Source organism: Podarcis erhardii, assembly GCF_964252035.2.
Source record: "Podarcis erhardii genome assembly, chromosome: 16".
Taxonomy (NCBI): domain Eukaryota; kingdom Metazoa; phylum Chordata; class Lepidosauria; order Squamata; family Lacertidae; genus Podarcis; species Podarcis erhardii.
In genome coordinates, this window is record NC_138514.1 from 1,558,941 (window position 1) to 1,582,447 (window position 23,507).

Genomic DNA, 23,507 nt, shown 5'->3' on the forward strand with positions numbered 1-23,507 from the left:
TTAGGTGGTTTGGAGTGTTAGACTCTTCAAGACTGTTGGCTTAAAGGATATGAGAAACAATATAGGAAAATACATTATGAAATAATTTATACACAAAGTGTTGCTATGGGTTGTGTGTTGTGACCAGTACAATAATAGAATAACTGTGCTGGAGTCTGGCGAGATGGCCTTAATGTAGTGTCATATATAAGTGTGAGAATATGGACTGTGGATGTGGAATTGGTTATGTCGCTTGCCATGGGGTTGCTGTTTTGCATGACATTCTAACTAGAAAGCCATAAATAGTCATGGGGTAGTGTTGGAATTGGCCTTGGAGTTGGAGAAGTCTAATCTGGGACTGTTAATAACACAACCTTTTGTGTATGTATATACAGTGCCTGCCTACACGTATAAATTTGCATGAATGCCCTATTAAGGCTTGAACCTAGAGTTCTAGAAAGTGATCTCTTGTTGCTAAAGGGAGAGGCACCCTCTTTGTTTTTCAAAGAAGGGTTGAGGAATAATTGAGGATAGATCAGATAATAGTTTAATGTGATGGAGTAGGGCCATTTGGATTTAAAGGGGCAGAGGCAGCCATGTTTGCTTCCATATACTGCAGTGTAAATCTCTTTAGACCCCCTACTCCCCAAAAGAAACAAGACTTGCTTTGGGTTATCAAATGATCTTTAAGATCCTTCTCCTTGTTCCTTATTCTCTATCTTAAAATCATACCATTCTGAAATTTATCATAAGCAGGCTGAGAAAGGAACATCTTTCCTCCTTCTCATTCCTTTCTGCAGCCAGTACTGCTAGGGGACTGTGGTGCAGAAATTAACCCTTTTCAATACAAATCTGCAGCGGGATTACACAGACATTTTTCTCTCCATTTTCATGAAGAATTAAATAGGTAGAGGGGCTGTCTCTGTTGTAAATGGCAGAAGGCTGAACCATCTTCAGCAATTTCTTTAAGTAAACAAGGAAATGACATTGCCAAGGCTGTCGACAAAAGGCACACTTGTTTGTGAACAGCAAAATGAAACTTACTTACTGATTGTGTTTTAAATATTATACACAAAGGGATTTCCTCCTACATTTTTCTTAATGCTTTTTCTTGACTCTATTCCTGTACAGATAGCTAAGTGTTCCTTTATTTTAACTGCCATTCAACTGTGCAGATGCTGTTGTTTGTATTTCATGTACAGCAGACAACAGAGATGTGAGACAAATTGCTGTTCAGGTATCTGATTAGTGGGAAGCAGGTATATTTGTGTGATGCTTTGATAATTTTTTTTGAATTGATAGCATCCGAGGGTTTTTTCTGCAGTGGAGAGAGGCTCCATATTCTGATTGTATCTCTAATGTTTGTAGTTTGTTCATTTTGTTTTTCTTTGTTGATTGGACGGAAGTATAAATGTGAATGTCTTGTCAATCAGCCACAATCTTTGCATGTTTGGATAAATCCTGTGTCGGTTTGTTTTAAAATCAAAGTATCATATTTTGATATGCTTGCTTCATTTTTACACATCTGCTTCTCAGTGTTCCTGTTTTTGCCCTTAAAAACCCTAATACTCTGGGGGCAAGATATAATTTATTACTATGATTGGCTGCAATGCTGCAGCAGTTATATGCAGAATAACAATATTTCATTAACATTTTCATAACTGCACCGTGTTCTGTGTAACACTAGGCAATGTCTGCCACTCTAGTGCTGTTCTTTCTTGTTACTATTTTCTCTAAGCAAGTCTTAGTAAAAGATGATCAGTGGATGACACCAGGTGCTATTGAATCGGTTAAAGTAGTAATGTTTGGCTCCAGTAGAGAGGACAAGTACGTTGGCAAAGGGGAAGTTTGTAACAAAATGCTTTCTAGGAATAATTATTTTTCACTTTAAATTGATTACTTTTTTACTTCAGTGCTATGTGTATGTAAAGTTGGAAATGACTCATAACATTTTGTATGATGGCTAGGTGGATGAACTGCTTTGCTCTTCATAAAACTGTTTAGACTATGCTTTCTATAATATAAATATACAAAACAACCAGAGTGTTGGCAATTTATGTGGGAATGAGAAACCCCAGACCCATGAGATGATGCCTTTGTTGGACCAGCTAGGCTTTAAAATACTCGAACTGAGCTTATTTTGAAAACCTACTTGATCTAGTGAAAATAGCATCCTGTGTTTCTTGTTACATAAAGAAGGCAAATTTTTTATTTTATTTTGCAAATGGAAGATTTTGTATACTTGAAAGACTATATACATACATATAAAAATGGTAGGCAGCATGAAGGCCTTGATTTTCTTCTCTGTATGGCTGCTTGTATGCAAGTTTGATAGTGTTAGACAGCTGACACCTTAGCCCAGACACACCTCTTTTGAAAGAGTGTGTCATTGATTTACTATTGAAGCCTACTAATGGAATCCTAACCATGTCTACTCAGAATTAAGTTCTGTGGAATTCATTGGGGTTAAGATTGCAGATTATGTTGTCCAGTCTGCTCCTCTGGTGGTAGTGTTGCTAATTATTGTAGTGTATATATAATTATTTGTATATAATTTAGTAGCTGCTCTCTCTCATACTCTTAACAAGATGTGGAAAAAAGTCTGTAATATGATACCATAAAAACAGAATGCCACAAAAGCCATAAACAGCAGTGTCATAATCAGAGTAAAATAAATAAGCTGACCAGTACCCAGGCAGTGTTTCATCTGCTGATGGAAAGTGTGCAGGGAGGTTGCCGTGTTGAACTCTCTAGTTCAGAGAGTAGGACAAACACAGAAAAGCTTCACTGTCTCAGATCCAGGGGTCCACTTCAGCCTTATAGTTCTGCCTGTCTGGTCCTTTTCTTTTCAGGCCACACCCCTTCTCAAGCTCACATTTCTCACTGGCCCTGCTCCACACCTCCCCTTCTAGATGCAGTGTGTCACTGAACTGTAATAATGCCTTTTGCTTGCCTGGATGGAGGCACGCACATGTAGAAATAGCTTGACTTCTGAATGACTGGGCTGTAGCTTCCAGTACAAAGCTACATGTCATGTCCCTTGGGCTACCCACCACTGCCATGTGACCCCCAGAAGGTTGCAGTGCCTCTACTCAGAACAGTGCACATGATCAAATTTAAGCAATTCTAAATTCCCATTTATTTTTATTGTCGGACAGCTAAGCACTTGCTGGGACTTAAAAGTGCTTAATGGGCTGAATAATGCCATATGATAGATAACCTACAAGTTAAGCCTGGGCTTACTTTTGAGGTTAAACTTAACCTTTTGTGTGTGTGTAGAATTGCAATTGAGTAGCATTGTGTTTATCAGATTGGGAAAAATACTACTCTAATAATGAATTACATCATTTGTGTACATTCTAGAAAAATGCAGAATTGTAATTACAGTCGTACCTTGATTGTTGAATGGAATCCATTCCAGAAATCCGTTTGACTGCTGAAAACCTTTGACAACCAAGGTGCGGTTTCCCATTGGCTGCAGGAGTTTCCTGCACTCAGTCGGCTTCCAAAGAATGGTTGCAAACTGGAAAATTCACTTCCGGGTTTGCGGCATTCGGGAGCCAAAAAGTTCAAGTTGCAAGGCATTCGGGATCCAAAGTACAACTGTATTGATGAAGGAGGATGTAAAGCTTTGTGCTGACTTTCTGATATTCTGTTTCTCTCAGTCTAACCGTGTCTCATTACTAATGAAAGGGTTATGTTCCATCAGTGAAATGCTGGCTATTTGCCTACCATCACAAAATGGGATGCTGGAGTTAATGCAATATAATGGTGTTGCAGGGGGTCAGACTCTTTGTCCTAGTTTGACCATTTGTTGACTCTGCTTTTTGCAGCCTGTTCCTTGGGTATTGCATCATGTTCTTTTTCAGGAACATTAAATATAAAATGTAACATTTTTATGTTTGCTGCCTTGAAAGGAAGAGTGGGATACAAATTAATAAATACCAAAATGTAAAAATGTGCTTAAAGTTTTCATGTTGGTTATAGTTGTCACGAAGTTTGCTTATTGCTATACAGTCATACCTCGGGTTGAATGTGCTTCGGGATGAGTGCGTTCGAGTTGCGCTCCGCGGCAACCCGGAAGTAACAGAGCGTGTTACTTCCGGGTTTTGCTGCATGCACAGATGCTCAAAATGACGTCATGCGCAGAAGCGATGAAAACCAATGTGCGCATGCGCAGACGTGCCATCACTGGTTACATTTGCTTCTAGATGCAAACGGGGCTCCGGAATGGATCCCGTTCGCATCTAGAGGTACCACTGTCTTTTGTAATAATGTTTATTTAATTACTTCAGAGCATTAATATCTTGCTTTTCAGGTGATTTCTGAGTTGCTAATGCAGCTGAAATACTAAAAAAGTAATAGATACAGAAAATGCATCCTATAACAGTAGCAGAACGATGATCAATAAGCCATATTTAAAAATTTCATAAAACCCAACATCTAAAAGGCCTGGGTGAATAAAAACTCTCCATCCAGCACCAAAGGCATTGAGCTCTGTGACAGATGAGCCATCTCTTCTCACCTCTTGGGGACCTGAAGGAGGGCTTCTGGAGAGGATTCTGTGTGTATGATCCACCCACTCCTAACATCCCAAATGAACTTTGGTAAAATTACTTGTTCGTGGAATTTTGCTTTTAGCTGAGTGTTTATCAATGCAACTGCACTGCATTGTAATGTATTCTGCATAAAGCAAAAATAAAAATAAATGATTAGTTGTCGGAGCAAGGAAGTGTGTTACTCTGGAAGCCAGGCATATCAGGAAATGCTCAGCTACCCTGATTGCAATATGTAGTTCTTTTCCTTCCCTTGTAGCAAAACCCATCACATTTCTAAAAAGTAATTTTAATATACACCAGAGATCACTTTAACATTTAGGACCAGCACAGTGTGGTGTTAAAGTATTTCACATCTCAACCTGCAGAAAGTATCCTGGAAAGAGAACTCTTTGAATGCTGGAGGATGACTTTTAAGGGTGGACAAACAGGCCAGGATGTTGAGTGTCGGCTGTAGATTGTGATAAAAAGTTCCCTCCTCTCTTCCTTTGTTCTACGAACAGGGCTGTCAGGGCGATAGCAGTACAACTCCCCCTCTGCTGCTGCTCTGCCAAAACTGCTTTTGCAGAGGAAAACCAAGCTGTCAGCAGCTGTGGCTTCTCCTTTCTAAGCACAGCAGCTCCTTTCCCTCCTCCAACTTTTCTCTATTGTAGAGCAGTTTTGAAAATGGGGGAGGCATTATTTCTCTCTTTGACTCTTAAATGGTGCCAATTATGTATGCTAGGATTCTCAGGGACATGGAATTGAATAACCCAGTTCCTTACATTCCATTCTTAAAGGTTTGCTCTTTACTAGGATTTAAATCAAGAATTGAAGCCATTTCCAAGACTATAAATGACAGTAAAACCAACAAAAGCATGAACTCCTGTGGCCTGATCTTCAAACCAGGGATCTGTCTTAAGAATCTTGAGCTGCTTCTTCCTTCCTTTTAGTATTTATGTCACCCTTACAACCAGGTTCCCAGAATGACTTTCATTTTAGTTGTAGATGTAATTTGCCATAGCTGTTGCTCTCTGTTTTGAGCAATTTTCCCATTTTTAAAAAGTTGTGTGTGTGTGAGAGAGAGAGTGCATCTGTGTTTTTTCATTCTGTACTTTCCCTGATCCCAACTGTGCTGGATTTATATTTTTGAATTTGTGTCATTAGTAAATGGAATACTGTATGTTAAATTGCAAGATGATGGAAGAGAAAGAATGTTCATACTGTGGTACCTCAGGTTAAGTACTTAATACGTTCCGGAGGTCCGTACTTAACCTGAAATTGTTCTTAACCTGAAGCACCACTTTAGCTAATGGGGCCTCCTGCTGCTGCCTCGCCGCCGGAGCATGATTTCTGTTCTCATCCTGAAGCAAAGTTCTTAACCTGAAGCACTATTTCTGGGTTAGCGGAGTCTGTAACCTGAAGCATATGTAACCTGAGGTACCACTGTACTGTAGACCAGATTTCAAGAAAGTGAAGTCAAGTTTACTAAATTTGCCACTTTAAAAACTTATATCCCATTAGAAATGTTTTGTACTTAGCAAAATAGCAAAGTAATTGTTTGTTTATTCAAACATATAAAACAGGCATTGCTGATCAAACATGAAGTTATAAGCTGTGTGCATAGTTGCATTTTGGGGTTCATTTTCTCAACTGTCATAATAAGTCTGAGTGCAAAACGTTTAGGACTTGGTATATTGTTGAATTCAGAACACCAGTTAGGAAGGAAGCATTGGGATGGTGGATATATTGTGTGTATTAAAAATGTTTTTTGTGGGGAGAGGAGGGAGAGCCATTATGCTTATTCTGTGCTGTATGTCCCATTGGCCTGGGATCAGCAATACAGTACTGTAAAAGCTTATTCTTGGTTCTGGAGTGTAGAGTGCTAATGCAAGCTGGTTGTTGATACGGAGGGCCAAATTTGCCAGCAAGTAGTTCAGCTGAACAGTTTGTTCATAAAACCATCACAATGTGTGTCAAATTTAAAGGAGTGTTCTTCAAAATAACCTAGATTTCTTTTGCTATCTTCATCTGCATGCCGCCTGAGGAGGTCTTTAAACGTTTTCTGTACGTAGTCGTTCAAAAGATACCACCTTCCTAGCCTGGATTCTTACTAGGGAGAGAGCAAGACTGAGCCTCGGGCTTGTGCTCCCTATCGAGTGCGCCTGTTTTTCTCACTGCAGGAGACATGGCTGCCTGAACAAAAAGGTCCTGTGGTTATTGCAATGTAGAATCTTCCCTGATTCCAGGCAGATAAGCACTCTTTAACAGTGCTTGGTCTCCCAGAATAAGGAAGATGTAAAAAGGTAAAGGGTAAAGAGACCCCTGACCTTTAGGTCCAGTCGTGGCCGACTCTGGGGTTGTGGCGCTCATCTCGCTTTATTGGCTGAGGGAGCCGGCGTACAGCTTCCGGGCCATGTGGCCAGCATGACTAAGCTGCTTCTGGCGAACCAGAGCAGTGCACGGAAACGCCGTTTACCTTCCCGCCGGAGCAGTACCTATTTATCTACTTGCACTTTGACGTACATTCAGATAATTAAGACCTCCTAAGTTAGATGTTCTGCTCTCTCCCCATTGAGAATAGAAAGGGAGGGAGTGCATGAGCTGTCAGCATGCTTCTGTTCTCTCCCTTGTGTACAGTCCAAAATGGGATATAAGTAACGTTTGAATAAGGGACGCGGGTGGCGCTGTGGTCTAAACCACTGAGCCTAGGGCTTGCCGATCGGAAGGTCAGCGGTTCGAATTTCCATGACGGGGTGAGCTCCTGTTCTCAGTCCCAGCTCCTGTCCTCCTAGCAGTTTGAAAGCATCTCAAAGTCAAGTAGATAAATAGGTACCGCTCCGGCGGGAAAGTAAACGGCATTTCCGTGCGCTTCTGTGGTTCGCCAGAAGTGGCTTAGTTATACTGGACACATGACCCGGAAAAACTCTGCGGACAAACTCCCTCGTCGGCTCCCTCGGCCAGAGCACTGCAACCCCAGAGTTGTTTGCAACTGGACTTAACTGTCAGGGGTCCTTTACCGTTTTAACTTTTGAATAGGCCCTAGGATGTTTTTGCTGTGAGATGCCTCCACTTAATTTACCTTTATTATATATGCATGAATAGCAAGATTATGTTTTTACTTCCATATCAGTGATATTGTAAAATAATTTGCTGCTTCCTTGTCATGGCCACCACACAAATGGAGTTGCTCACATCAGTATGTAAGAAAACTCAGTTTTTGGAAGAACATGTAGCATGTATATACTAATGTAGTCGTTCTTGTCTAATAGATACATTTTTTATGCAAGATAATCCCAAAAGATAAAAACTGGGGTATACAGGACAATGTATAGGTAGATAACTTTTGACTAAAAAATTAGTTCAGCCAGTGCCCTTAGCTCCACAGAGTTACAGTGGTACCTCAGGTAACAAACACTTTGGGTTACAAATGCTTCAGGTTACAGACTCCGCTAACCCAGAAATAGTACCTCGGGTTAAGAACTTTACTTCAGGATGAGAACAGAAATCATGCGGCGTCAGCCGCAGACCCCATTAGCTAAAGTGGTACCTTAGGTTAAGAGTGGACCTCTGGAACGAATTAAGTTCTTAACCAGAGGGTCCACTGTAGTCATATTGTTCATGGTGCTTTTGGCACCTTTAATGGCTTAGAGATTTTTAATATATTTTACACAAATAGGGCTGGGTGAGATCTGGTTTTCAACATCTTGATATATTACCAGCTAACCATCACAATATACCAATATATCATGATGTCTGGAATAAGGAGGAAGGAGGAAATAAGGTGGGGAAGAAGAAGCAACCAAGAGTTGATTCCTGGATATGGACTTCAAACTGGTTTTGGACGATACATCACCCAGTCCTTGTGTTGTAATCTGGTCTCTGCATATCGGCCATGCAAGAGTCAGGCAGCTACATGGCACGATTCTCCACTTCCGTTGCACATAAGGAGGGAGTGGGCAGGAGGAGTGACCAGGAGGAAGGAGGCAGCCCACTTGCTAGGATACAAGCAGGCGGGCGCCGGGCGGGAAATTTCTCGAGCTCCCTCTGCCAGGAAGTGAGTGGGAATTCATGATATATTTCCAGGTCAAAAATTCTGAAACCATTATTGTGATCTGGACTTCTAATCGGTTTTGGATGATGTTTCAACATGTCTCCCAGGCCTCCACACATGGGTACAGACGAGGGAAAATAAGCAGTGAGGGGAAAGGCTGTGAAATGCAAGAGATTCTAGACATGCATTTTCCCCCCTTCTGTGTGTGGTGTGTGTAGAACGCAACCATCATGGCTATGTATTACCTCTGTTATTGGAGGCAGTATGTCTCTGAATGCCAGTGGCTGGGAATCACAAGTGGAGAAAGTGCTGTTTGCTTGCAGGCTTCTCACAGGCATCTGACCTGCCACTGTGAGAACATGATGTTGGACTAGAGGAGTCCAGAAGCACTCTTCTTAGGATCTTATATATACTTTTCTAACTGAAGGTAGCACTTCATGCATCAGATGAAGTGCACACTAAAGCTTATGCCATAAAACATCTGTTAGCCTTTGAAGTGCCCTAAGACTCATTGTGTTAGCATGGAGGGAAATTCTCACCCAGCCCACTTCCAAGCATTTGTCTTGGCTTCTTAAACTTTACTAAAGAACTTGCACCACCAACTGCTTTATCTTTTCACTTGTTTCTTTTTTTAGGCCCTATGAGAAAAAGGGAAAGCTAAGGATGCTGGAGCAGAACAATGGATTTCTCCTTCTCTTTCATGCAAGGGATCATGGGAAACACAATTCAGCAACCACCTCAACTCATTGACTCGGCTAACAACCGCCAAGAGGATGCTTTTGATGCCAGCAGTGACATCACTGAAGATGGTAGTCAGACGCCATATGAAGCTGCTCTTGCCTTGCAGCAAGGTTTTCAGTACCCTACGCCAACAACGGAGGATCTTCCACCCCTCATTAATGGATTTCCACCAATTGGCATGTATGAACCCCAAGCCAAATATCAGCCATATAGTCAGTATCCTAATGGTTCAGCCAATGGCTTTGGCACTGTTAGAAACTTTAGTCCACCAGAGTATTACCACATGGAGAACTCTAGCATAAGGCCACATGAAAATCTGGAAAAACCATCTCCTCCACAGCAGCCACCTCCTTCAGTATCCCAAACGGTGATTCCAAAGAAGACTGGTTCACCAGAAATCAAATTAAAAATAACCAAAACTATCCAGAACGGCAGGGAATTGTTTGAGTCCTCTCTGTGTGGGGATCTTTTAAATGAAGTACAAGGAAGTGAGTATGCGAAGTCAAAACATGAAGGGAGAAAAGAGAAAAGGAAAAAAAGTAGCAAGCATGACTCTTCCCACTCAGAAGAGCGCAAATCACATAAAATTCCAAAACTGGAGCCAGAGGAACAAAATGTAAGTGAAAACTGAATTTTAGCCTTTTCCTCCAACACTGCTTTTATTTTCTTTCTTTTTGTTTACATGTTGAAAGATTATCAAAGCATCTACAGTTAGGCAGCACAGTTAAGATTGATTAGTGGTTTTCTTTCCTGAACAGTTCACCATTATGGATCTCTCATTTTTAAATTATTTTTTATCTTGGTGGATTGCTCTTTATTGCAAAAACAGAATTTGGATTTTCTTTGCGTAAAGTATGCAAATTCCCATAATGTTCTGTCAGAAGCTTGACATCCTGACAGAGTAAAATTATCCTGATCAATGACATAATTTTTCTTTCAGTGATTTTATTGTTACTGAGGGAATGACTCTCCTAAAGCTGCATCAAACTTTTTCTTTAAGAAAAGTTTGGTATTTTTAGATTCAGTATAAATCACTTCAAGCTTTCTGTCTCTTAACAACCATTCCTTGCCTTCTCTTTCTTCTTGTGTTAATTAATTTCTTAACTGTACATACATGGGGTAGCTCTGTATAAAGGAAGCCTCTTTTAATATTGTAAATTTATTTCCTTCTGTATAATTAACAAAAGATAACACAGTTAATTTATACTTGTTGCATGTGATAGGAATTGCTGGAAGTAGTAAATATAATCTTCTGTGCCAAGGGCTTTAGAATAATATTCTGTAAGATTCAGTGGAGCAAAGGAGAAGGCAAGGGGGATTTGGGAGCAATTCAAAGCTTTTTTTTCTATTCTGTAGTGTGATGCCATGCATGTTTACTCACAACTCCTATTGTATTTATTGTGACATGTTCTCAGGTGAGTATGTATAGAGTTTTGCAGCTAAGCTACTTGTTTGGTGGGCTTGACTTCAGGGCTCCAGCTTTTCATTTTGATGCACAAATCCATGAATGGCCAACCTGAAGCACCAAAGCCATAAGTCTGGCACCTTTAGACTGAAGCAGCTGCACTTCTGGCTTTCCCATAGTCAGGCAGATGCCTGCTCCTTAGCTCAGAAGATGAAAGGAAAAACCGGCCCAAGGCATGGGTGGGGAGGGGCTGAGCTGTATAGGAGCTGTAGTTTGGACTGGAAAGGCATTCTTATACAGTGGTACCTCGGTTTAAGAACAGTCCGGTTTAAGAACAATTCGGTTTACAAATTCCGCTAGGCCGGAAATAGTCTCCTGGTTTGAGAACTTTACCTTGGTCTAAGAACAGAATCTGAATGGTGGGTGGGTGGCATGCCTCATTAGGGAAAGCACGCTTTGGTTTAAGAATGGTTTTGGTTTAAAAATAGACTTTCGGAATGGTTTAAGTTTGTAAACCAAGTGTGCCCCCCCAGGTACTATCCCTTCCCTAACCCCACCATAAACTCCTTATCAGGGGTTGGCAACTTTTACATTTACTGTAGACAAGTTGGTCCCAGTTATACTGCTCTGCTTCCTTTGGACCACATCGGCGAGGCTGAGAGGGGGGTATTGACGTCTGGGAAGCCCAGGACCCCCATACACACAGCCAAGGCCATACACACTGCACCACAGAAGGTCATTTCAGTGCTGCCAATACAGCAGGTTGACTCCCCCCTCCAAAGGCGCATTCCATTGTCTCTTGAGACAGACAGATGCCAATAATAATAATAAATTTTTATTTATATCCCGCCCTCCCCAGCCAAGGCCGGGCTCAGTGCGGCTAACAACAGTAAAATGATAAAACATTTCATTATAAAATTAATTCATGTTCAAATATATAAAAGGATGTCACATAGAGGAGGGAGAAAGGTTGTTTTCTGCTGCTCCAGAGAAGTGGACACGGAGCAATGGATCCAAACTACAAGAAAGAAGATTCCACCTAAACATTAGGAAGAACTTCCTGACAGTAAGAGCTGTTCGACAGTGGAATTTGCTGCCAAGGAGTATGGTGGAGTCTCCTTCTTTGGATGTCTTTAAGCAGAGGCTTGACAACCATATGTCAGGAGTGCTCTGATGGTGTTTCCTGCTTGGCAGGGGGTCGGACTCGATGGCCCTTGTGGTCTCTTCCAACTCTATGATTCTATGATTCTAATTCAAATCAAATTGATGGCAACCATTGGACTAGAGTTCTGTGAAGATTTCCAAAGGAGGAAGTCAGGCTGTGCTTTGGTCAAAGGCCTGGTGGAACAACTCTGTCTTGCAGGCCCTGCGGAAAGATGTCAAGTCCTGCAGGGCCCTAGTTTCTTGTGACAGAGCATTCCACCAGATTGGGGCCATGGCCAAAAAAGCCCTGGCTCTGGTCAAGGCCAGCCTAACCTCCCTGTGGCCTGGGACCTCCAAGATGCTTTTGTTTGAAGACCGTAAGGTCCTCCGTGGGACATACCAGGAGAGGCGGTCCCTTAGGTACAAGGGTCCTAGGCCATATAGGGCTTTAAAGGTTAAAACCAGCACGTTAAACCTGACCTTAAACAACACCTTAAACAACAGTTACACATATGCATGCTTTCTGCGAGCTTTTCGCATTGAGCACAGCATGATTGTTCCATGTGGCATTGCTAAAGCTCCAGCTGAGGTTGTTTTGATTGTGGGTGTTGAAAGGGCAACTTGGAAAGTTGATCCAGTGGAACTTGCTTTGAGAGGTACTCCAGGCTCCATTTTGCATTCTTACACACGACTGTTCTTTGCCACATTTAGGAGAACACACAACAAACATTTTGTATGGTAACTCATGCTTATAGGAAAACAGCCAGTTCAGCATAGCTTCACAAACAGGTAGCAAAATCTGTTCTTCGTTACTCTTTAAATAACCCTTTAAATTTTGGAATCACCACAGCTTCATACTTGTATACATTAACTGCCTCAAAGTTTAGGGGAACATTTATCCTGACTTGTTTTAATGTGCTGCCTTTTGCACTGTTAAGTGGACAATTGACGGTTAATGAACCATCCTCTTTGTGTGGAGCTGGAGTGATAGAATCTGTTGATCCTGTTCTTTTGCATTGTAATGTGTTTAGTGAGTATAGAGAGAAGTTGATTCTTTCTCTACTAAGAATTCTTCTGGGAATACCTCATGATTTGGTGTTGTTCTGCTTAAGGGAAGTTTCTTCCCATATTACTGAGCAGGTTGCCTGATTTTTTCTGACTTCAGTGCAGATAAGGATAAATTTTCTCCTAGCTTCTTGAGAGGAAAATGTATACTGGTATATAGTACAATTGCATCATGTGTGAGCGGTATGGTCCAGCTGTGTTCCTTTGACTGGACTTAACTGTCCAAGGGACCTTTACCTGCACCTTTTACCTTATATGCAAAAGCATGTGTACTCGGACCACCCACTTAGAACTCCCCCCCCCCCCGCGTGATCATCAGTACTTTTCCAGAGCTGTCCGCTAAGTGGGCCTAGTCCCCTCCCTCGCCCCCAAGCAAGGCAGAGCACGTTTAAGCTCTCCACCTTGCTTATCTGGTACACGGGTGCTTTCATGGGGCTGTTCCTACGAGAACATCCCACAGCCCAGTAAGCAAGCTGGAGAGCTTAAAGTCTTTCTGCACCAGGAAAACTGTGCACAAAAAGCACTTTTAAGCTCTCCTCCTTCCATTTGGGAAAGCCGTGTTAAGAGTTCTGCCTGTGCCATGATCTTGTTTTGTGACCTTCATCAGTTTGCTCTCAGCCTTGGTTCTCTGTCAATTAAAGAAAACCGCAGTAGGCTCCAAAGAGCTGCCTATACTGGCCCAGTGTGATCCTTGCTTTTTCCTTTTCAAACCATTGACAAACACAGACACCCCAACAGTGCCGTGGTACAAAGCAAAACTTGAAATCCCCTGCGTTTTAGAAGTAATTTGACTTGGGTGGTTGCTGTTTGGAGAAAACCACATCTAAAGTCTCCTCAGCATCACACTTCTTTGGAGCACATTTCTTTGGAGCCCATAGTAGAACAAAATGATAATTAAATTACAGAGGTTTTTTTGCAAATTCAAAGTATACAGAATTTATAGTATCCCCCCCCCATGGGCTGTGGCAGTCAAGCCAGTTTCAGGACAGTTGAATTAACAGCTTAGTTAGCCCTGCAGTCTGTAGAGAGAAGACATTCTCATAGCTCCTTTATAAGGTTCACTTCTTCTCCAGCAGGATATCTGAGTCACTTAGTTCCTTCCCTTCAGTCTTAATATGTTCACTGCTAAAGTGTTGCTTCTTCAGGGAAAGCTGGAAAGTTTTTTGTTTTTAAAGAGGATCAAGACTAAGGCAACTCATGGGGAAGAGAAGCTGGGTTCATGAGTGGGGAACCTTTTTCAACTCAAAGGCTACTTTTTCTGGGGCCATTTTTCAGTGCTGGGTGGGGCCAAAATTGGTGGAGCAGTGAATGTAAATTTTACCTTTCTACAGCAGACTAGTTTCTGCTCACACTCTCACATACCCCTCTATCCTCCATCCAGGTAGCCTAGAGACATTATCGGAGCACAAGGACACATTCCAGCCAATCCAAGGCATTCATGAAGGGTGCAGAACCAAGCGGGTGAGAGGCATGGCCAGTGAGAGGGGCTATTCCTAGGATGGAAGTGTGGCGGGATAGACTCTGAAAGGCCAGAAAGAGAAGCTGCCAAGCTTAAGGGTTCCCATTCCTGTTTGAGTTAGAGAAACATCAAGCTTTATTTTTGTTAAGGTGCTCTAAAAATTGTTTACTATGAAATAAAAGTGAGTATTGGTATAAACTGGGAATTATATGTTCATATCTTAGCTCAGCTTGGCATATAGCTCTTGCCAAGCTACAGTAGAATTCTAAGACGTTGTCAAGGTAGATCGTAGATTTTAAGCAATTTGTTCCGTGTAAATACAGAACAGTATTATTACTGATGGTGAATAATCTCTTCTGCTGACTTTATTATTATCATTTGCATGAACCCAAGCTAGTGGTAACTAAGCCTCACCAAGTTTTCTTAATTTAGTAACAAGAACAAAGGTTTATACAGGCACTGTGATTCTTGGGCAAGCAATTTGGCCTGCCTGAGATTACACAACCCCATGGAAACAAGGTGACAATACATTTCAACACAGTGTAGAGAGAGAAATTTAGCCAGAAAAATAAATTTTCAAAAGCTTGCAATTTACCTTTCCATCTCCAGTAACATTAGACTGAGTTGGCCTCAATTGCCTCTTTCCCTATTCATGTTTCTAAATTTATGTCCTGCTCTGCTGCTACAACTAATCCATGTTTATTGATACTCCATTGTACTCTACAAATACCTTTAAAGGGGTTCTGTGGGGTTTCATAGGACCTCTTCATATCTAATCACAATGGCCTTTCAGCCTGGAAACAGGCTATGAGTTTAGATGAAGCTGATATTGCAGTTAGTTGTATGTTGTGTTTTTATTGGGAAGAGAAAGGTAAAGGGGGCCTGTTCCTCTGTGGGCCTATTCCTCTGTAGCATCAGGAAGAAAATTGATTGTACATAGAGTGCTTCAAAATACACTTGGGTTGAATGCTGTAATTGTGTGTGCAATTTGTACAGTGCTGCCAAACGTAGCTGAAAACATAAACGAGAAGCTGTATCACAATCATAGTAAACTTCCCATTGGCAAAATAGTTCTTAAAATTTTAGCTGAACTGCCTGTCTGCCAACAAGTTTTTCATTTGCAACAGAAAATGAAATATGGATATGTTGAATTGTAAGGATGCTTTCCTATCTCTTAAGTTCAAGTAATTGTTTGTTGAACTTGTAAGAAGGTTGTCAAGTCTGCCCACATTAAATTGGATTTTTGGTTCAAGATGTGATAGTTCTAAAGACTGAACGTACTTAATTTAAATCCAAATACAGTTAGCAACCTTGTTTAGAAGATAACTGCCTTAGGAAATTTTGAATTTACCTCAGTCCCCCTCCCCTCGTGGTTGGCTTACATCATGCATGCCGTTCACTTCTCTGTGTGCTTCAATGGACTTCATTGCCACTGACAGTGAAATAACCTCTCTTTGAGGTTAGTATGTATAAAAGTGTGTTGTCTAAAAGAGAACCTTTTTTGTTTTAATTGTCAACAAACTTGCATATAACAGTTCAAAAATATAAATGGCATATCAGTTGTCCTGCCTCTCTTTTCCTGTACTTCTCTGACCTGTGTCTTATTAATGTAGATCTCCAGAGCAGTTAGGAGTCTGTGGCTCGAACTGAATTCTAAAATAAACTGGGACATCACTACTGAGGATGTGACCCAGACTCTTCTGATTTTGTTATCCTGTATTTTTCCCCCTTTCCATCTTCTTCATTGTTGTTCCATTTTGACGCTTATCTTTTTGTTTGCCTTTGTTCACAGAGACCAAATGAAAGGCTGAGCACACTGTCTGAAAGACCAAGGGAAGAAACTAAGCTGACGGATGAAACCCTGGTGAGTAGAGTCAAATCCTCTGGAGTTCTGACTGCAGAATTTTCAAGCTGATCCAGTATGATGTAGGGGTTGGAGTAGCCTTTCTCAACCTTAGGTTCCCAGGTGTTGTTGGATTGCTACTCCCATCACCCCTGACTGCTGCCCCTGCTGGCTGTGGATTATGGGAGTTGTAGTCCAACAATATCTGGAGATTGTGGAAGCCTGGGTTAGAGTGTTGGACTGTGACCTGGGAGACCGCACTCAGCTGTGAAGCTCACTGGGTGACCTTGAGCTAAATACCATTTCTCAGCCTAACCTACCTCACAGGGTTGTTGTGAGGATAACATGGGTAGCAGAGAAGAACCAAGTACACCATCTTGAGCTTCTTGAAAGAAAAGGTGGTATATAAATTGTAATAAAAAAATAAATCTGCTTTCAGATAAAGGGCTTCATTCCCAGATGCATGGGTAGCCTGCGGGACACAGAAGTATTTGGGTAGGGTGTGGAACAGGTAAGCCTGGGTGAAAATGGATGCAAGGCTGCAAGGCAGGAGAAAGAATGGAAGACCAACATGTGTTCTTATATGGTACATGTATATATCACTTCTGCACCATCTTAGAAGAGGTTGTCTCTCTTCACTGCACACAGTGGTCAAATAAGTGTGGGTACCTTTTTAGCTTCAGTCCTAATTCAGTAGGACTTCAGTGTAGACATGGTGAGTTTTGCAGTATAAGTTACTTTCAGTGGCTTTAGAATGATGAATCTAACTGAAGAACTGTTTAAAGACTGTAGCTCTACTAAAGGAGAATGAGGGCAACTCCACAGAGTTTGATATACTCTGCTTTTCTTGCACCTACACCAGTGGGGGCAGGGAGAGAGATTGTCATGTATATTTTTGCTGGGCTGTTCTTGTAAAAGGTCTGTTCATTCACATGTTTGGTAGTATTTGATATATGTACAGAATATCTGGTACACAACTTTTCCTTTTTTGTGCAGGTCCAGCAAATCTCTCCTCCTCTTCCAACACAAGTAGCAAGCGATATCAAGTTTGAGGTTGGAGATCTGGTCTGGTCCAAAGTGGGAACATATCCTTGGTGGCCTTGCATGGTTTCAAGTGATCCACAACTTGAGGTTCATACCAAAATTAACACAAGAGGTAAGTAGCTAAAACATAGTAGGTTTGTTAGAAACTTGTTTGGAATTGCTAATGCACTTGATTACTTCGTTAGGGCTTCTCTTAAACTCAGATTTAAAAATGTATAGGTTGTTTTCAGTGCTAGTCCTACTCAGAGTAGACATGTTGAAATTTACACACATGGGGCTTCTCTGAGTGGAAGTTAGTGTTACACAAACCCAGGAGGATTTGAGTAGCATATCTGAATGATTGCCTTATTGTTCTAGTGGTACTGCAATAAAACTGCTAGCCCATGTTCAAAGCTATGGAGGGTCTTGTATGCTTTCAAATTGGATGGGGGACCTCAGATGGGCTGAGATTCTTGCATTGCAGGGGGCTGGACTAGATGACCCTCAAGGTCCCTTCCAGCTCTACAATTTGATGATTCTATTGGCTGTATAGGAATGAGATTGGCTGCAGATGATGCAAAGAATATGATAATACATTAGTGATAATTATTAATTAGACATGCATGCCTGTAGTATATTGCTGAGATCACTTTATATACATTGTCTTAGTATTTAAGTACAGTGGTACCTCGGGTTAAGAACTTAATTCATTCTGGAGGTCGGTTCTTAACCTGAAACTGTTCTTAACCTGAAGCACCACTTTAGCTAATGGGGCCTCCCACTGCCACGAGATTTGTGTTCTCATCCTGAAGCAAAGTTCTTAACCCAAGGTACTATTTCTGGGTTAGCAGAGTCTGTAACCTGAAGCGTATGTAACCCGAGGTACCACTGTATATTTATAGCCTACATTTCTTCCATTTATGGAACTCAGGGTGGCATATGTGGGGCTTAATCACCATCTGTTTATTTGCTACTTCTCCACAAAATTGTGCTTGTAGCATATCAAATGAACAATACAACAATTCAGAAACATATTAGAAACAATTCAGATTTATCATAATAAGTACAAAAAGTCAGTCCCTATAACAATATATAAAAGCAACACAAATAAGCTAATCCAATTTAAAAGCTTGAACTAAAAAATTGCATAAAACAAACAAAAAAAGCAAGCCTAATTAAATAACTTAAACTTAGCAGAACAATCTTAAACAGAACAAAAATCGAATAGTAGCATATAAAGTATCCTGTATTTCAGATGGTGCCTTTGTATCCAGTTGTTTGCTTCCCAGACTCAATTTTCAAACCCCGAAGGTCTCCATCACATCTCACACCTGGGCTAGTGCTGGCATTCCCAGCCAGGCTCTCATTCAGAAGGGCATTTTGCCCACCCATTATTGTGGGCTCTCACCCCTCACAGTTCCCCATAAATTTCCTTCCACAGTCTCCTATGGCTGAGGGTCATAAACAAGGTCTCGTGAAGTGGCACCTTTGCACCTGTGGTTGCCCCCAAGCTGGTGAATTCAGGAAGTCTCCTATCCAGGCGTCAGCTGCACTCTAAGCTGCTTAGCTTCAGCAAGGTGGCTGCTTCATGAGTTTTCAGACCACGCAGGACTAGTTTTTGCATGTAGCACAGTAAAGACAACTGCACAAAGTGGGGATGGGCAACTTGTAGCCTCTGAAGCTGTGGCTCCTGAGGTCTTTCCAAATTTTAGATGATAGAAGGATTGCACACCATTCCATTAGGAGAGGGGTAGGAGGGTGGAATTGACAAATATCCTGCACTTTATTGTAGCTTTCTTAGATTTCATATGCAACTGATACTACTGTGCAATTTTCTTCCTGAGCTACATAACTGTGAAGCTCTTAAAGCCAGGAGGTGCCAACTTTGTTATGGACCCTGGCCTATTTGTGAGGGGATTAAAGACCTGCTCCGACCATAATGCACTGAAAATGGACATGACATTATTACCAACCGGTTCCTTTAGATGGAAGATGAATGACAATTTGTTTAGAGATCAGGAGATCATTAAGAAGGCCCAAAAAGTTTTGAAGGACTACTTTGAGATAAACATGAACACTACGGTGGAAAAAAGAATCATTTGGGACGCAAGTAAAGCCGTGATGAGGGGGTTCTTGATACAACAGAATGCTGTAAAGAAAAGAACACAAAATGAGAGGAAAGATAAGATCTTGGAGAAAATTAAAGAGTTAGAGAAGAAGTTAAGATTAAATCCGAAGTCACAGCCGATTCTGAGAGAAATTAAACTCCATCAGGCACAATATTCTAAACTGATAAATCAGGAAATAGAGTGGAAGATTAAATTAATGAAACAAAAAACGTTTGAATCGGCAAACAAATGTGGGAAACTGCTGGCTTGGCAGTTGAAGAAGAGACAAAAGTTAAATATAGTCACAAACCTGGAAATTGAAGGAAGAAACATTCAGAACCCCGTGGAGATTAGAAAGTGTTTTCAGAAATATTTCAAAAAATTATACACTCAAGGGCCGCAGGATGAGGTTGAGATTAAACAATTTTTGGGGAAAAAAAGGACTTAAAAAACTGTCACAAGAAAATAGATCACTCCTGAACAGTAAAATAACACAACAAGAGATCGAACAAGCCATTCAGAACATGAAATTGGGCAAATCTCCAGGGCCAGATGGCCTGACCTCCAAGTATTATAAGACATTAAGAGACTATTTGATACAACCATTGATGGAGGTCAGTAATGAAATTATGGAGGGAAAGAAGGCGCCGGAATCGTGGAAAGAAGCTTTCATCACATTGATACCAAAATCAGAAACTGAAAAGACACAACTCAAGAACTATAGTCCCATCTCCCTTTTAAATGCGGATTACAAAATATTTGCTGACGTTTTGGCAAACAGACTAAATGAAGTAATACATAAAGATCAGGCAGGCTTTCTCCCAGGTAGACACATGTTTGCTAACACAAGGAACATTATTAACATTTTAGAACTTTTGCAAACAGACATAAATACAAAAGCAGTGTTAATTTTTATAGATGTGGAGAAGGCCTTTGATAATATCTCTTGGAAATTTATGAAGGGAAATTTAAAAGAAATGGGAGTGGGACGGGGTTTTGAGAATGGGATTGATGCAATATATTCAGAACAAAAGGCAAAACTGATAGTTAATAATGTGGTTACAGAAGAGTTTAAAATTGAAAAAGGAACACGACAAGGCTGCCCGATTTCCCCTCTGTTATTTATTTCGGTTCTGGAGGTGCTCTTGAATATGATCAGAGGGGACCGGTTGGTGCAAGGGATTCAGGTCGGAGCGAAACAATATAAACTCAAAGCTTTCGCAGATGACCTAGTTTTGACTCTGCAGGAGCCAGAATCTAGTACGAAAAGAGTATTACAACTGATTCAAGATTTTGGTCGGGTGGCGGGATTTAAACTAAATAAACAGAAAACTAAGGTGCTGGGAAAAAACTTGACAGACACAGAGTCAGAACGGTTTCAGAGAGAAACAGAATTAACTATGGTAAAAAAAGTAAAGTACCTAGGGTTAAACATAACAGCAAAAAATCTGAGTCTATTTAAGGATAATTATGAAAAATGTTGGTCTGAAATTAAGAGAGACTTGGATAGTTGGACAAAATTGAAGCTTTCTTTGTTAGGCCGAATTGCTGCTATTAAGATGAATGTATTGCCAAGGATGTTGTTTTTGTTTCAAACATTGCAAGTTGTGGACAAGACGGAGTGCTTCCGGAAGTGGCAGAGAGATATTTCTAAATTTGTCTGGCAGGGCAAAAAGCCCAGAATTAAGTTTAAGATATTAACTGATGCGAAAGAAAGAGGGGGCTTTGCCCTGCCAGACTTAAAGCTGTACTATGAAGCCGCAGCTTTCTGCTGGCTAAAAGACTGGCTACTTCTCGAAGACACTGATGTGTTGGATTTGGAAGGTTTTAACAGTGCTTTTGGTTGGCATGCATACTTATGGTATGACAAAGTTAAGATCAATAAGGCCTTTAAGAACCATATTGTCAGGAAAGCAGTATTTAATGTCTGGACAAAATACAAAGACTTATTGGAAAACAAAACTCCGAGGTGGCTTTCCCCTCTGGAAGCTAAGGCCCGAAAAAGACCCAATATGGAGGCCAAATGGCCAAAATATTGGGAAATATTAGAAAAAGATGGAGACAATTGGAAATTGCAGAGTTTGGAGAAAATGAAGGATAAAGTGCGAGACTGGTTACATTACGCCCAGATTAAAGAAGTTTTTAAAAATGACAAAAAATTAGGGTTCCAGGTGGAGAAATCGAAGTTGGAAACAGAATTGTTAGAACCAAAGACTAAGGTATTATCAAGAATGTATAACTTGCTGTTAAAATGGAACACACAAGACAAAATGGTTAAATCGGTTATGATAAAGTGGGCACAGGACATTGGGCATAACATTATGTTTGAGGACTGGGAAAGGTTGTGGACCATTGGGCTGAACTTCACTGCATGTAATGCTTTGAAGGAAAATGTAATGAAAATGATATACAGATGGTACATGACCCCAGTTAAACTTGCCAAAATATACCATTCGTCTGATAATAAATGTTGGAAATGTAAAGGAAATGAAGGAACATTCTTTCACCTCTGGTGGACTTGCCCTAAAGTGAAGGCCTTCTGGGAAATGATATATAATGAGTTGAAAAAGGTATTTAAGTATACCTTCACTAAGAAACCAGAGGCCTTCCTCCTGGGTATTGTCGGCCAGAAGGTGTTAAAGAAGGACCGAACATTTTTTATGTATGCAACAACGGCAGCAAGGATACTCATCGCCAAGAACTGGAAAACTCAAGATCTACCCACACTGGAAGAGTGGTAGATGCAGCTGATAGACTATATGCAACTGGCGGAGATGACTGGCAGAATCCGAGACCTGGGAGAAGAAAGGATTGAAGAAGATTGGAAGAAATTTAAGACTTATTTACAAAAATATTGTAATTTGGTTGAATGTTAAGAAGGATGCTTGATCATAAATAACTGGCCACCACTAAATTAGACTGGAATTTGATGATAGATTAAGGAAAACATAAACCTTTTGGAGAATTATTAGATTATATTTAAATGATTGGATATAAGATTGCAAATAAGTTGATAATTTGCTTGAAAAACTTTCCAACGATGTAAGTGGGAGCAGAAGACGTGAGGAAGTCCAAAGAAGTTATGAAATTATGTTATGATATAACCAATGTTGTTTATTATCTGTGCATTTCTTTTATAAAAAAAAACCTTAATAAATATTTATATTTGTGAGGGGATTGATTTGGTGATATCTGACTTAAAGCATATTCCAGTTTTAGGCATGCTATGGCCTGGCTATTGCATTTTAAAAGCCCAAATATACTTACCTTTCTTGCCACAACTCAAAGTTGGATCAGTATTATTTTTCACAAATTGTAGACTGAAGACCTGTGACTGAAAGTAAGTGGTTTGCTTTTCCTTGGATCCAGGGGAGTTGAAGGATCTCACAGATCATTCCCTGAAGGCTCACTTTTTGATGGACATGTTGGTTATGTAAATCATACTAGTTTCTGGATACCACGGGAGGGGGAAAGGGCTCTTGTGCTTTAATTCTGCTTGCTGGTTTCCTACAGGCAAACTGTTCAGCTACTGTGAGAACAGGATGCTGGACTAGATGGGCTATTGGCCTGATCCAGCAAGGTATTCTTACATGTTCTTAACAGTCGTGGGGAAGCCTAAGAAGCTTCTAAAATTAACCTCTCTGAAGCAGCTATTTGCATTTCAAGGATGGACCCCTTTGGCACTGATGTGATCTTCCTTTGAAGTAAAAAAGCAGTTTCAACATCCCTTCCCTACCACCAACCTCATGTCCCAAGACGTAAGATTTTTCTGTGGCTGTCCACACAATGAAAATACACGTTGATAACATTCACATACCATAATTAATGTTGTGTCAAGTTTGGCCCACAAGAGAAATTCTGTCAAGACACTTTGTCAGGAGTTAAGGAGAGGAAGAGGGGATGGGGTGTTTGGTAGCTTCTCCCTGCCCACCCCTTGTTGCCCAGCAACTTAACGGCCTTGGCTTTCCTTGGCTGTTGCTGGGTTTTACCTTCTGCAAATCCCATGAGAAGTAGGAGGTGGAGAAGGCTGAAAACAGCTGGCCCTTATCAGGCTGATTGGCCCACAGGCTGATAAGCGATGTACTGCCAAGGTCTCTTCTCTGGTGAAGTGCTGTCTGGACATTTGCCAGGATGCCAGGAAAGCAAGAGCTG

The 23,507-nt window shown here is 40.9% G+C and overlaps 1 protein-coding gene across 5 annotated transcripts in view; it reads left to right on the plus strand.

Moving 5' to 3' along the window:
- Window positions 1–23,507, plus strand: part of NSD3 (nuclear receptor binding SET domain protein 3) — an 85,547-nt gene that overhangs the window by 2,715 nt on the left and 59,325 nt on the right. For all 5 annotated transcript variants that reach the window (XM_081843853.1, XM_081843854.1, XM_081843855.1 and 2 more), the window contains exons 2-4: window positions 9,204–9,925; window positions 16,174–16,245; window positions 17,221–17,380. In XM_081843853.1, the coding sequence (XP_081699979.1) occupies window positions 9,248–9,925; window positions 16,174–16,245; window positions 17,221–17,380 (910 nt within the window). In that variant the 5' untranslated portion in view covers window positions 9,204–9,247. The remainder of the gene's footprint in view (window positions 1–9,203; window positions 9,926–16,173; window positions 16,246–17,220; window positions 17,381–23,507) is intronic.